Below are 13,639 nucleotides of genomic sequence, written 5' to 3'. Positions count from 1 at the left end.
CTTTAGTTTTGTTTCAAGTCTGACAAATGGCTTATTGTATTTCTGTTGTAGAAAATGCCACGGGATCTGACTGCAATTGTATCATTTTTCCAAAAGGGAAAAAATGCACCAAACCCTTTATGGGTCACTCTATTTGATCTGTAATTGTGATTCAATGAGGTGGTCTACTAAGATACTTCAAAGCATTAATCATTTCCACCAATATACTACATTATTATGAAAAGTGGTCACTTATATTCCAAGATGGCGGAGCAGTCAGATGTCTTGTCGTGTCCCATGTGTATATGTATATTTACATCTTTTCTTCGCATATCTTTTTATATCTTTTTTTCTAAAAACTCAACCTCAAAACACTCTCCTGCAACCCGCCTTACCAATTTAAAAAAACAAACAAATAAAAGGATTATTTACCTAAAATCTGAAATCTACAACAGAAGCTAGAGCGGTTAGCCAGAGGTTGGCCAGTTCACTGGCTAATGTTGGAGTTCAGCTAGCCACGGTTGGCGGTCATCAGCTATCCCTTAGCTCGAAAAGCTATCGCCAGTTTTGTACAGCGTGACTCAGACCAGAGCATACTGGACCTATTTTCTACTGCAGGCTCTGGACATTTACACCTGGATCTTGCAGCTAGGTAGCTGCTACCCAAGTGACTATTGGCTAACGTCGGTCCCGGAGCTAACATCAATTATTGCGGAGCTAGCCAGCTGAAGAGTTCCATCAGCCACTCCTGGGCTACAATCACCTATCCGGACCCGTTTTTACTGCCGATGCGGAGCCCCATCGGGCCTTCACGACTGGACTATCGACGTTATCTGCCCGAGGGAGTTATCCAACTGGCCCCTCCGTCGCGACGTAACCTGAACGCCCATCTGCGGCCCGCTAATCGTTAGCTGTCTTATCGGCTGCTATCTGAATAGGTCTATCGGACAATTTTCTTGGGCCACTATAACTATTTTGACAATTGGACTGGTCCCCCCTACCACACGGAACCCCACTAATCTACAGACGGAAACGCACGTGGTGGCTAAAAACAGACCTCCCTCCATCTTCTGCCAGCTGCACCTATGGCCCTGCTAGCTGTCTGAATCTCACGGGACCCTTGTGATCACTCGGCTAAGCATGCCTCTCCTTAATGTCAATATGCCTTGTCTGTTGCTGTTCTGGTTAGTGTTTATTGGCTTATTTCACTGTAGAGCCTCTAGCCCTGCTCATTATAACTTATCCAACCTTTCAGTTCCACCACCCACACATGCTATGACATCTTCTGGTTTCAATTATGTTTCTAGAGACAATATCTCTCTCATCATCACTCAATGCCTAGGTTTACCTCCACTGTATTCACATCCTACCATACCTTTGTCTGTACATTATACCTTGAAGCTATTTTATCGCCCCCAGAAACCTGCTCCTTTTACTCTCTATTCTGGACGTCATACACAACCAATTCTCATAGCTTTTCGCAGTACCCTTATCCTACTCCTCCTCAGTTCCTCTGGTGATGTAGAGGTGAATCTAGGCCCTGCAGTGCCTAGCTCCACTCCTATTCCCAGGCGCTCTCTTTTGATGACTTCTGTAACCGTAATAGCCTTGGTTTCATGCATGTTAACATTAGAAGCCTTCTCCCCAAGTTTGTTTTATTCACTGCTTTAACACACACTGCCAACCCGGATGTCCTAGCCGTGTCTGAATCCTGGCTTAGGAAGTCCACCAAAAACTCTGAAATCTTTATCCATAACTACATCATTTTCAGACAAGATAGAACGGCCAAAGGGGATGGTGATGCAATCTACTGCAGAGATAGCCTGCAGAGTTCTGTACTACTATCCAGGTCTGTACACAAACAATTTGAACTTCTACTTTTAAAAATCCATCTCTCTAAAAACAAGTATCTCACCGTTGCCGCTTGCTATAGACCACCCTCTGCCCCCAGCTGTGCTCTGGACACCATATGTGAACTGATTGCCCCACATCTATCTTCAGAGCTCGTGCTGCTAGGTGACCTAAACTGGGACATGCTTAACACCCCAGCCATCCTACAATCTAAGCTTGATGCCCTCAATCTCACACAAATGATCAATGAACCTACCAGGTACCACCCCAAAGCCGTAAACACGGGCACCCTCATAGATATCATCCTAACCAACTTGCCCTCTAAATACACCTCTGTTGTTTTCAACCAAGATCTCAGCGATCACTGCCTCATTGCCTGCATCTGTAACGGGTCAGCGGTCAAACGACCTCCACTCATCACTGTCAAACGCTCCCTGAAACATTTCAGCGAGCAGGCCTTTCTAATCGACCTGGCCCGGGTATCCTGGAATGACATTGACCTCATCCCGTCAGTAGAGGATGCCTGGTTATTTTTTTTTAAATGCCTTCCTCACCATCTTAAATAAGCATGCCCTATTTCAAGAAATTTAGAACCAGGAACAGATATAGCCCTTGGTTCTCTCCAGACCTGACTCCCCTTAACAAACACAAAAACATCCTGTGGGGTTCTGCATTAGCATCAAACGGCCCCCGTGATATGCAACTTTTCAGGGAAGTTAGAAACCAATATACACAGGCAGTTAGAAAAGCCAAGGCTAGCTTTTTCAAGCAGAAATTTGCTTCCTGCAACACAAACTCAAAAAAGTTCTGGGACACTGTAAAGTCCATGGAGAATAAGAACACCTCCTCCCAGCTGCCCACTGCACTGAGCATAGGAAACTCTGTCACCTCCGATAAATCCACTATAATTGAGAATTTCAATAAGCATTTTTCTACGGCTGGCCATGCTTTTCACCTGGCTACCCCTACTGCGGTCAACAGCACTACACCCCCCACAGCTACTCGCCCAAGCCTTCCCCATTTCTCCTTCTCCCAAATCCAGTCAGCTGATGTTCTGAAAGAGCTGCAAAATCTGGACCCCTACAAATCAGCCGGGCTAGACAATCTGGACCCTTTCTTTCTAAAATGATCTGCCGGAATTGTTGCAACCCCTATTACTAGCCTGTTCAACCTCCCTTTCGTGTCGTCTGAGATTCCAAAAGATTGGAAAGCAGCTGCTCTCATCCCCCTCTTCAAAAGAGGGGACACTCTTGACCCAAACTGCTACAGACCTATATCTATCCTACCCTGCCTTTCTAAGGTCTTTGAAAGCCAAGTCAACAAACAGATTACCGACCATTTCGAATCCCACCGCAATCTGGTTTCAGAGCTGGTCATGGGTGCACCTCAGCCACGCTCAAGGTCCTAAACGATATCGTAACCGCCATTGATAAGAAACAATACTGCGCTGCCGTATTCAATGACCTGGCCAAGGCTTTCGACTCTGTCAATCACCACATCCTCATCGGCAGACTCAATAGCCTTGGTTTCTCAAATGATTGCCTCGCCTGGTTCACCAACTACTTCTCTGATAGAGTTCAATGTGTGAAATCGGATAGCCTGTTGTCCGGGCCTCTGGTAGTCTCTATGGGGGTGCCACAGGGTTCAATTCTTGGGCCAACTCTTTTCTCTGTATACATCAATGATGTCGCTCTTGCTGCTGGGAAGTCTCTGATCCACCTCTATGCAGACGACACCATTCTGTATACTTCTGGCCCTTCTTTGGACACTGTGTTAACAACCCTCCAGACGAGCTTCAATGCCATACAACTCTCCTTCCGTGGCCTCCAACTGCTCTTAAATACAAGTAAAACTAAATGCATGCTCCTTCAACCGATCGCTGCCCGCACCTGCCCGCCCGTCCAGCATCACTACTCTGGATGGTTCTGACTTAGAATATGTGGACAACTACAAATACCTAGGTGTCTGGTTAGACTGTAAGCTCTCCTTCCAGACTCATATCAAACATCTCCAATCCAAAGTTAAATCTAGAATTTGCTTCCTATTTCGCAACAAAGCATCCTTCACTCATGCTGCCAAACATACCCTCGTAAAACTGACCATCCTACCGATCCTCGACTTCGGCGATGTCATTTACAAAATAGCCTCCAATACCCTACTCAATAAACTGGATGCAGTGTATCACAGTGCCATCCGTTTTGTCACCAAAGCCCCATATACTACCCACCATTGCGACCTGTACGCTCTCGTTGGTTGGCCCTCGCTTCATACTCATCGCCAAACCCACTGGCTCCAGGTCATCTACAAGACCCTGCTAGGTAAAGTCCCCCCTTATCTCAGCTCACTGGTCACCATAGCAGCACCCACCTGTAGCACGCGCTCCAGCAGGTATATCTCTCCGGTCACCCCCAAAGCCAATTCCTCCTTTGGCCGTCTCTCCTTCCAGTTCTCTGCTGCCAATGACTGGAACGAACTACAAAAATCTCTGAAACTGGAAACACTTATCTCCCTCACTAGCTTTAAGCACCAGCTGTCAGAGCAGCTCACAGATCACTGCACCTGTACATAGCCCATCTATGATTTAGCCCAAACAACTACCACTTCCCCTACTGTTATTTATTTATGTATTTTGCTCCTTTGCACCCCATTATTTCTATTTCTACTTTGCACTTTCTTCCACTACAAATCTACCGCTCCAGTGTTTTACTTGCTATATTGTATTTACTTTGCCACCATGGCCTTTTTTGCCTTTACATCCCTTATCTCACCTCATTTGCTCACATTGTATATAGACTTATTTTTCTACTGTATTATTGACTGTATGTTTTGTTTTACTCCATGTGTATCTCCATGTGTTGTTGTATGTATCAAACTGCTTTGCTTTATCTTGGCCAGGTCGCAATTGTAAATGAGAACTTGTTCTCAACTTGCCTAACTTGCCTACCTGGTAGAGCATGGTGTTTGCAACACCAGCATGGTGTGTGCAACGCCAGGGTTGTGGGTTCGATTCCCACGGGGGGCCAGTACAAAAAAATAAATGCATGAAATGAAAAGTATGCATTTACTACTGTAAGTCGCCCTGGATAAGAGCGTCTGCTAAATGGCGTAAATGTATTTCAGAGGTTTTCTGTTGCTACCATCATAACTGCATAAAGTGAAATCTAGACAAGCCTAAATATATTTTGAGTGATAATTCATTTTTTTAAATAAATCCTCACCAAGCTAAAATGATCTAATCTCATTGGCAAAAATGGGTAACATTTATAGAAAAATTATCTTAAAATATGGGGGGGGGGGGGGGGGGGGTTAAAATAAGCACAAGTATCTACCAATGACGTTAGCTAATTTAGCTTGGTAATAGACACTAAGTGAATTATCACAATGTAAGATATTTAGGCTTGCTTAGATTTCCCTTTTTGCAGTGCAGGTTATTGCTTTAGCAGACTACTCTTGTACATGTCATTGCACCATCTGACCCACCTCAGCCAATAACACATTAAAAATAGTAGCTCTGTTGAGGATGTACTCAAGCCCTGTATCTGTCTAGTTGACCTAAAAACCAGACAACCTTTTTGTTTTGACAGAAACGACTCAAAACATGGCCTCCCCATGGAGTAGCCTAGCCAGGATCAGACAGATGCTAATGCTAGCAGCACACGCTACACTCCTTCTCTGAAGACTGTATAACGTGCTTCTCTCCAATCACACGCATTGAAGCCTCTACTCTGTGTGCTCACCATGCACAGTGCCAGGCTTCATCATGGCCTTTTTAGCATTTTCATACTACATTGTGTTAATTGACTACTCCCACCAGCTGGAAGTAAAATGTTTATGCGCTGACGAGAAGAGAGGCGGCGATGCTAGCTTAGCTTCCTGTAGCTCTAACGTGTGCCATGGCATCATGCGTGCATCCCCTGGCTGGGAGTGAACCCTTTGATGTGATTTGCTTCTGAGAAACATCATCATTTATTGATGCTTCCATTAAAGTAGCATAGATGTCTGGGTGGAGTTAGGGGGAGAAGGTGGCACACTAGTGGGACTGGAGAACAGAAGACTAGCTACAGACTAGCCAGGCTACACAGAGATCTGAATGTCCACCGCACTTCTTCCTTCTTTCTTCATCTTCTTTAATCTTTCTTCTTCCTATTTCTTCCTTCCTTTTTCTTTCTTCTTCAAGCTGAGCTCAAAACGTGCAGCTCTGAAGCTGCTTATCGGAGATTGTTCAGCTTCAGAGGAGCTGACGTCTTTTGTTTGTATTTTCTAAAACAGACAGATGTGTTCTGCTGTAATTTCAAGAGTGGATAGTTTCAAGCTGTGTTGAAATACTTATTTTAACTGTCTGTACCAACAACTGACGCATTTGTGAATCACGCTAACGTGGGTTTGTTTCTCTGTTCTGGCTGTTTGGCTTCAGTTGAGACACATTTACATTTTAGTAATTTAGTAGACACTCTTATCCCGAGCCACGGTGTAACACTGATCTATCTCCCTGTTATTAATCTAAACACATTATACTGGTTGAAATAATCCTTAATTTCTAATATGGCACTATGGTTGAACAATCATGAATATCCTTTGTATTTTGCAACAATGATAACCTGTAATGAATGAAAGCACATGGAAATGAAATGCCTACATAAATAATGCTAATGTATTTGAATGCTCAAGTGCTACTACAATATTGCCTTTTTAATGACCAAACTGCCAACCACCCTTTCCCCAGGTTCGTCCAGAGAGGTGAAGGCTCCTGAGGATGTGTCTGAGCGGATGCTCCAGAAGCTGAGGGGCCGGAGGGAGTTCACCGTTGTGGTCACCCTGAAACAGGAGCACTTCAACTCTGGGGTCATCCTCTCCATCCACCACTCTGAACAGAGGTACGGCCAGAGCCATTACAAATACGTACTGAATACAATGCTAGAGTCCTCACAATACCCACTGACCACAATGCCAGAGTCCTCATAAAACACACTGGTCAGAGTATGAATGGTTCACCTTTGCAGTGAAGTCCTTTAAACAAAATATGGGATTGTCATTTGTGCGTAAAATGTGTTGAGGGTACATACAGTATTTTTGTGTTTTTGTAAATCTGTTAGTGCAGCAGGAATCAGATGACAAAACAGACTAAAGAATGCTGTACAGAAAAAGCAAATTACACCAACACTTTATTCCTAGTACATCACCAAACTAAACACACAACCGTGGTGATTGTGAACAGTTAGTTAGCTAGTATGCTGATCTGTTTTCCAGTCAGGACGCCACATAATGTGTTGATTGAACTGTGTATATTAAAGTCAGCGCAGAGTAAAGACCTCATAGCGATGTTAATGACTTTCCCCAGCTCTGATTAGCTGAGCCAGACTGTGTGCAGGATGTGTGTTCACGCTACAGAACCATTGTTTCTTTTGGTTTAGAAATGGGTTGTTGGGTGATCTCGGCAGGCAGTGTTACTGGATTTGTGCAGCTGGTATATTGTGCATGGCTGGAGGACAATAACTCATTAGATTCGGTTTGTAGATAAATCCACTCCACCGCTACAGTTCTTCTAAATGGCTGTTTTTCTTTTGAATAATGCTTTGAAGTGAGTAGAAGTCTTTAAAGCCAGAGCTGTATTGGCAACTCTGTCAGCTCTTTCCATTAGTGTCGCTACTTCACATGGGGAATCTCAACGGACTAGACAGAATGAAGGCAGGGGTTTCCTGGAATACAAATGTACCAATGAGTTTACTCCTCTCACTCACATTACACATATGCATTAGTGTTGTCTCGCTGAAGCTGTCCTTGACAGCCGTTGAGGAGCATTAAGCTTGCACTTCAAGTGATTGGATCTTGAAAGGGTTTGCAGATCTACAGAGGAATGTGTCATGATTCTTTGAAACAGGGTGAAGCACTTATAATTTACCATGGGGTGAGTGCGGTGCACAATCCACTTTACTGGAAGGATTCTGATTCAGGGAATGAACAGGAAATGTTCAGCTATCTGTAGAGTTATGGGTGTGGTCTGTCCTCAATTTTACTGCCTTTTTACCTCTGTTAGTGATGTTGTGGTTGAATTGGGTAGTGTGTGTGTGCACGTGCACTACATGGCCAAAAGTATGTGGACACCCCTTCAAATTGGTGGATTTGGCTACTTCAGCCACAGCCGTTACTGACAGGTGTATAATATCGCGCCCACAGCCATGCAATCGGCATAGACCAACATTGGCAGTAGAATGGCCTGTACTGAAGAGCTCAGTAACTTTCAACGTGGCACTGTCATAGGATGCCACCTTTCCAACAAGTCAGTTTGTCAAATTTCTGCCCTGCTAGAGCTGCCCCGGTCAACTGTAAGTGCCTTTATTGTGAAGTGGAAATGTCTAGGAACAACAGCTGCTCAGACGCGAATAGGTAGGCCACACAAGCTCACAGAAGGGGACCGGCGAGTGCTGAAGCACGTAGTGCGTAAACATTTTCTATCTATTGGAAAACCTTCCAACAGCTGCTGTTATATCAGCAAAGGGGGGACCAACTCCATATTAATGCCCATGATTTTGGAATGAGATGTTCGACGAACAGTTAGTTGTCCACATACTTTTAGCCATGTAGTGTATGTGCGTAGCATTTTCTCTCGCCATATTCCATCTGATCATTCTTTCAGGATCCACTTTAGACAAACTTGTGTCCATATCAATTCGTCTCTCCATCCATATTCTGTCTGCTCGTCCCTTCAGGTTCCTGGAGTTGGAGAGCAGTGGGCAGCGCAATGAGGTGCGTCTCCACTACCGCACCAAGGGTCAGAAGGCCCACACCGAGGTGTTTCCCTACAGCCTGGCAGACGGACAATGGCACAAGGTTTCTGTGGCTGTCAGCGCCTCCCACATCATACTGCACGTTGACTGCAACAGGTAGACTAAATGTACTGAGATATAACCATGTTTCATTTAATCCGGTATTATTCCCAGTATGAACTACCTATAATAAGTAGGGAATATGATGACTGAAGAGGGTGTATTTTAATGTTAGAGGCATTATTACCAATCAATTTAATCAAATATGTGACTCACCTGGATTTGGTCTTATGTAGCAACTTTTTTTTAAATTCTTTTTTTTACATTGGATAAAAGTAGAGACTCAGAGCTACAAAATGGTATATCATACACTGCATTTCTGAGGAACAATGGGAAAGTAATTATGCTTTGAAAGTTGATAAACTTGTAAACTCACGTTTGAGAATGTTTTCTGAATGTTTTGGTATCTAGTGAAGAGCTCTTCTTTGTCTACACCCATTCAGCATCGTTCACACCCTCTGAAGCTTGAGCCCCACCCATCTCGTTTCGCTCTCGGAGCGTTCAAAGCGCACACTTGATGATTTGTTTAACTCTGGATAGCATGAAAACAGCCTAACCAGCTCTGCTGGCAACAATTTCATGACGCTTTTTTGCCGACGTTTGCTGACACCGGCCATATTCAATGGGTGTTTTATACTTTAGCTTAAGACATGTAGCTAGCTAGCTAGGTAAACAATGAACCTAGCTAGGTTAACAACGTATAAGATCACACACGTCACGTAACGTTAGCTAACGATCCAGCCAGCTAACGTTAGCTACAATGAACATCGTGCCAAATCATGTCGCTAGTACCCTGCATGAATCTGCTGGGAGCTAACCAACCAGGTTCAATGTTAACTAGCTAACGTTAGGGTCTAACTAGCAAAGCAAACGACTCTGGGATACGAATAATAACGTCATACACGTAACGTTAGCTAGGGAGCCAGCCAGCTAACGTTAGATAGCTAGCTAACAGTACACTTTAGCTTGAAATGAAAACACTTTCTGACAAAATTAGAAACTTGTAATATCTGAAAATGTAGCTAGCTAGACTATCTTACCCATATACATCATCATGCATGATGGATGCGTCTCCCTGTCACGGATGCCATGCCACGGTTGCCCTTAGTTTGAAGATGTAATCCGGTGTTTTCTCCATCTCTTTAGCTATCATACTCCAATTCCACTGATTTCAAAACTCGATCCTCCAGAAAGTGGTGAGCAACACTTACGCAGCTCCACTACACAATACATTTTTAAAAAAGCCTCGTTCATCAGGATTACCAACACAGACTGACCAACTCAAATAGACAGAAGCCCTTTATATGTCAGACCAATCCGAACTCCTCTTTCGGCATGTCTAGCCCACTCATTATCTCAGCCAATCATGGCTAGTGGAAAGGTTGCTGACTTTTTCTGTGGCTTAACCAACAAGGCTCATAATTGTAAAGTTGTATGCGTATTTAGAGATGGCATATACGTTTCTTATTAAGGCACATGAAAGTTTACATGTTCCAGAAGGCATTTCTACCAAAAAAACACATTTTGATTAAGAAAAAAAAGAATGGCTCTCCTGTGAAGTCATGACTTGCGACAAACGCCTAGTTTCCTGAAATGGGTCACATATTATTACTGTTACAAGCTTTAGTGGTTATTGTATTAGAAGGTGTGGTGTGGTTGGCAAATACAGTATGTTTTATGATGAGCAGTAATCATGTTTTGCTGACCCGTTCCTGTCTTTCCGTCTCTGTAGGATCTATGAGAGGGTGGTGGAGATCCCATTCATGGACATCCCTGAGGACACAACTTTCTGGTTAGGGCAGCGGAGCAGCACCCATGGCTTTTTCAAGGTAAATATGACATGTTTTGTAAAGCTGAAGACTCTTCATGGTGGCTTAGGTTTGACGGTGTGGCATAAACGGTGCTGATGCTGCTTGATAAATTATTCAAATAATTGAAGAGGAAATTAAGCGCGTTGGCTCATGGACGTTGTTTTCCCACATGCCACCCTGGTACATACCCAGCACCCCCCTTCCCATCCTCGGTTGTTTAGCCCTGGACGTGTTTTATTTATTATGGCTGGGAATTTAATTGCTCACATTTTCTCAAGACTGTCAATGTAATTTGTGCATTCTTTCTCCTTTCTCTCCCTCACTGCTAAGAATACATTTACATTTTTGTCCCATAAATTGTTTCCCCCTAGTCTGCCGCTCTATGCATTGCTGCCGTAATTATCCCACTAACACTGATTTGGGAGAAATCATTAAACTCTCTGGACCGTGCTCATTAAACACGGTCCATTGTTTATCAGATGTGAAGACATGTATCACCAATCACAGCGGTTTAATCCACATGGGAACATCCTTCCCATATTGATAACTTAGAGTATAATGTCAGCTTTAATGTCGGATTTTACCTATTTTAACCACACTGGTACTACTTTTTGTTTGCTGTCAGGCAGAACGTGTTTGTGTGTCTGTGTGTTGAACTGCGTGTGTATAATTTTGTGTGACGCTCCTGGCTGTTGCATTTCCTCTGCGTTAATTGGCAGATGAAAGAAGACTTGGAGGTCACCCACTAATCTTGACGTGTGCCCACCACACCTCCCCCTTTCGTGCCTCTGAAGCCCTGATTAGTGCTGGGAAAGGAAAGCCACATCTCATCTAAGGGAAAACTCCTTCATTAACGATCAGACATTCTTTCTCTCGGTTTGGATGGGGGTTTAGAGGAAGCAAAAATTGCATCCCCAGCAGTATAGTGGCAAACACTTTTATCACAGAGATGGGATGATACCCATTCAGCAGTTCGATATTATAGCATCCTACATGTATAATATACCATGATGTGTGTGAAGGAGAAGTCCATAAGATGAATCATTCACAATTGATTACCAATTTAGTTGCATTTAGATCTTCATCTTTCATTAGAAGACACTGTGTGTGGTTTACAGCTGTAGTCTACATCTGGAAAGTAGCTAGTTAGTAATCATACACTCAATAACCTTTCACACTAAATGCACACATTCATCAGTGATACATACATGCATTATCGTCCCTAGTCTAATGGTTTTTCAGCCTTCCACTGAGTTAGTCTAAATTACCGGGAGATGGAAACATGTTTAACAAAACATGACTCATGCCTGCTTCCATCTCGCATGATGTTGCCATAAGGAATCAGCTAATTGGTTTCTTTGGATTTTAATTCATGGCCAGTAAATTAAAGTGGCAAGACAATAAAAAAAATATATATTCTCATAAGTTGCGTGGCTCCACTTCTGTAAGAGAAGTACATGCACTCAAGGAATGAGATGGGCCAGGTTTCCATGGTTACTGAGTGTCTGGATTTGTGCTTCGACCATACGATGATAGGCTATACAATGAGGATACCTATGAATCAAATTTAATGTGTATCTCATAGCTATGCTTATCAAAGGGAATCAGGAGAAAACAGAAATTGCAATTACATTCATTATTGGTTCAATTTACATCCCATTTCAGTCCAATTATCTCAACAGACATCAGGCTGTACCAGTCCAGAGAGCACATTAACTCAGAATAAACTTGTCAGACTCCCTCCCTGCTATTGAAACATACATTTCCAGTAACAGTAAACTTCACTAAATATTTAATACATTTGTTTACTTATAGCACAGTATTTATTGGTGTGTGTGTGTGTGTGTGTGTGTGTGTGTGTGTGTGTGTGTGTGTGTGTGTGTGTGTGTGTGTGTGTGTGTGTGTGTGTGTGTGTGTGTGTGTGTGTGTGTGTGTGTGTGTGTGTGTTAAGAATATTAGACCATCTCTCATCTATTTTCTACCTATTGCACATGTAGTTGTCCTAGCTTCTCTTTATATAACACCATCCACTGCACTGTGATGACGGCTATCCTCTCATTTAGGGGTGCTATCTGTGATCAAGTAGGACACATTTAGTCAGACGAGACATTACGCTCTGTGCTCACTGTAACTAAGCCACTGTTTTTTTTCTATGTGTGTCTGCAGGGTGTAATGCAGGACGTTCAGATATTAGTCATGCCTCAGGGATTCATCTCCCAGTGCCCAGATCTCAACCGGAGTAAGTCCACACTGTAGGAGGTTGCTGAGGGGAGAACGGCTCATAATAATGCCCGGAACGGAGCAAATGGAATGGTATCAAACACCTGGAAATCATTTGTTTGATCTATTTGATACCATTCCACTACTTATTGGTGCAGTCATATTACAATTTTATTCACCTGTAACAACGTTATGTGTAAACATGTTGTCTCTGTGGTCTGGTCTTTTCTAGCTTGCCCAACCTGCAATGACTTCCACGGACTGGTGCAGAAGATCATGGAACTGCAGGATATCTTAGCCAAAACATCCAGCAAGGTACTGTAATGTATCCTGATCATAAACCTTTGTTGTCAAGGCTGATACCTCAGGCTATTCATTTCTGTTTCAACAAGTTTCATTTACCATCAAAGGGCATCTATTGTCTACCTACAGTGCCTTTGGAAAGTATTCGATATTTTGATACGTTACAGCCTTATTCTGAAATGGATTTAAAAAAAAATAAACCTCAGCAATGTACACACAATACCCCATAATGACAAAGCGAAAACACGTTTTTAGAAACAGAAATACCTTATTTACATAAGTATTCAGACCCTTTGGTATAAGACTCAAAAATGTTTCCATTGATCATCCTTGAAATGTTTCTGCAACTTGATTGGAGTCCTCCTGTGGTAAATTCAATTGATTGGACATGATTTGGAAAGGCACACACCTGTCTATATCAGGTCCCACAGTTGACAGTGCATGTCAGAACAAAAACCAAGCCATGAGGTCAAAGGAATTGTCCATAGAACTCCGAGACAGGATTGTGTCGAGGCACAGATCGGTGGAAGGGTACCAAAACATTTCTCAAGCATTGAAGGTCCCCAAGAACACAGTGGCCTCCATCATTCTTAAATGGAAGAAGTTTGGAACTCCAAGACTCTTCCTAGAGCTGGCCGCCCGGTCAAATTG

General features: G+C 43.1%; 1 protein-coding gene across 1 annotated transcript in view; it reads left to right on the top strand.

Annotated features, from left to right (window-relative positions):
• LOC100380741 (protein kinase C-binding protein NELL2a) overlaps window positions 1-13,639 on the top strand; it is a 117,948-nt gene that overhangs the window by 13,964 nt on the left and 90,345 nt on the right. Inside the window, exons 3-7 of the mRNA XM_014148812.3 lie at window positions 6,554-6,704; window positions 8,538-8,711; window positions 10,387-10,483; window positions 12,632-12,704; window positions 12,918-13,000. Coding sequence (XP_014004287.2) covers window positions 6,554-6,704; window positions 8,538-8,711; window positions 10,387-10,483; window positions 12,632-12,704; window positions 12,918-13,000 — 578 coding nt within the window. The remainder of the gene's footprint in view (window positions 1-6,553; window positions 6,705-8,537; window positions 8,712-10,386; window positions 10,484-12,631; window positions 12,705-12,917; window positions 13,001-13,639) is intronic.

Source organism: Salmo salar, chromosome 16, assembly GCF_965601325.2.
Source record: "Salmo salar chromosome 16, fSalSal1, whole genome shotgun sequence".
Taxonomy (NCBI): Eukaryota; Metazoa; Chordata; class Actinopteri; order Salmoniformes; family Salmonidae; genus Salmo; species Salmo salar.
This window is presented reverse-complemented; position numbering and strand designations above follow the sequence as displayed.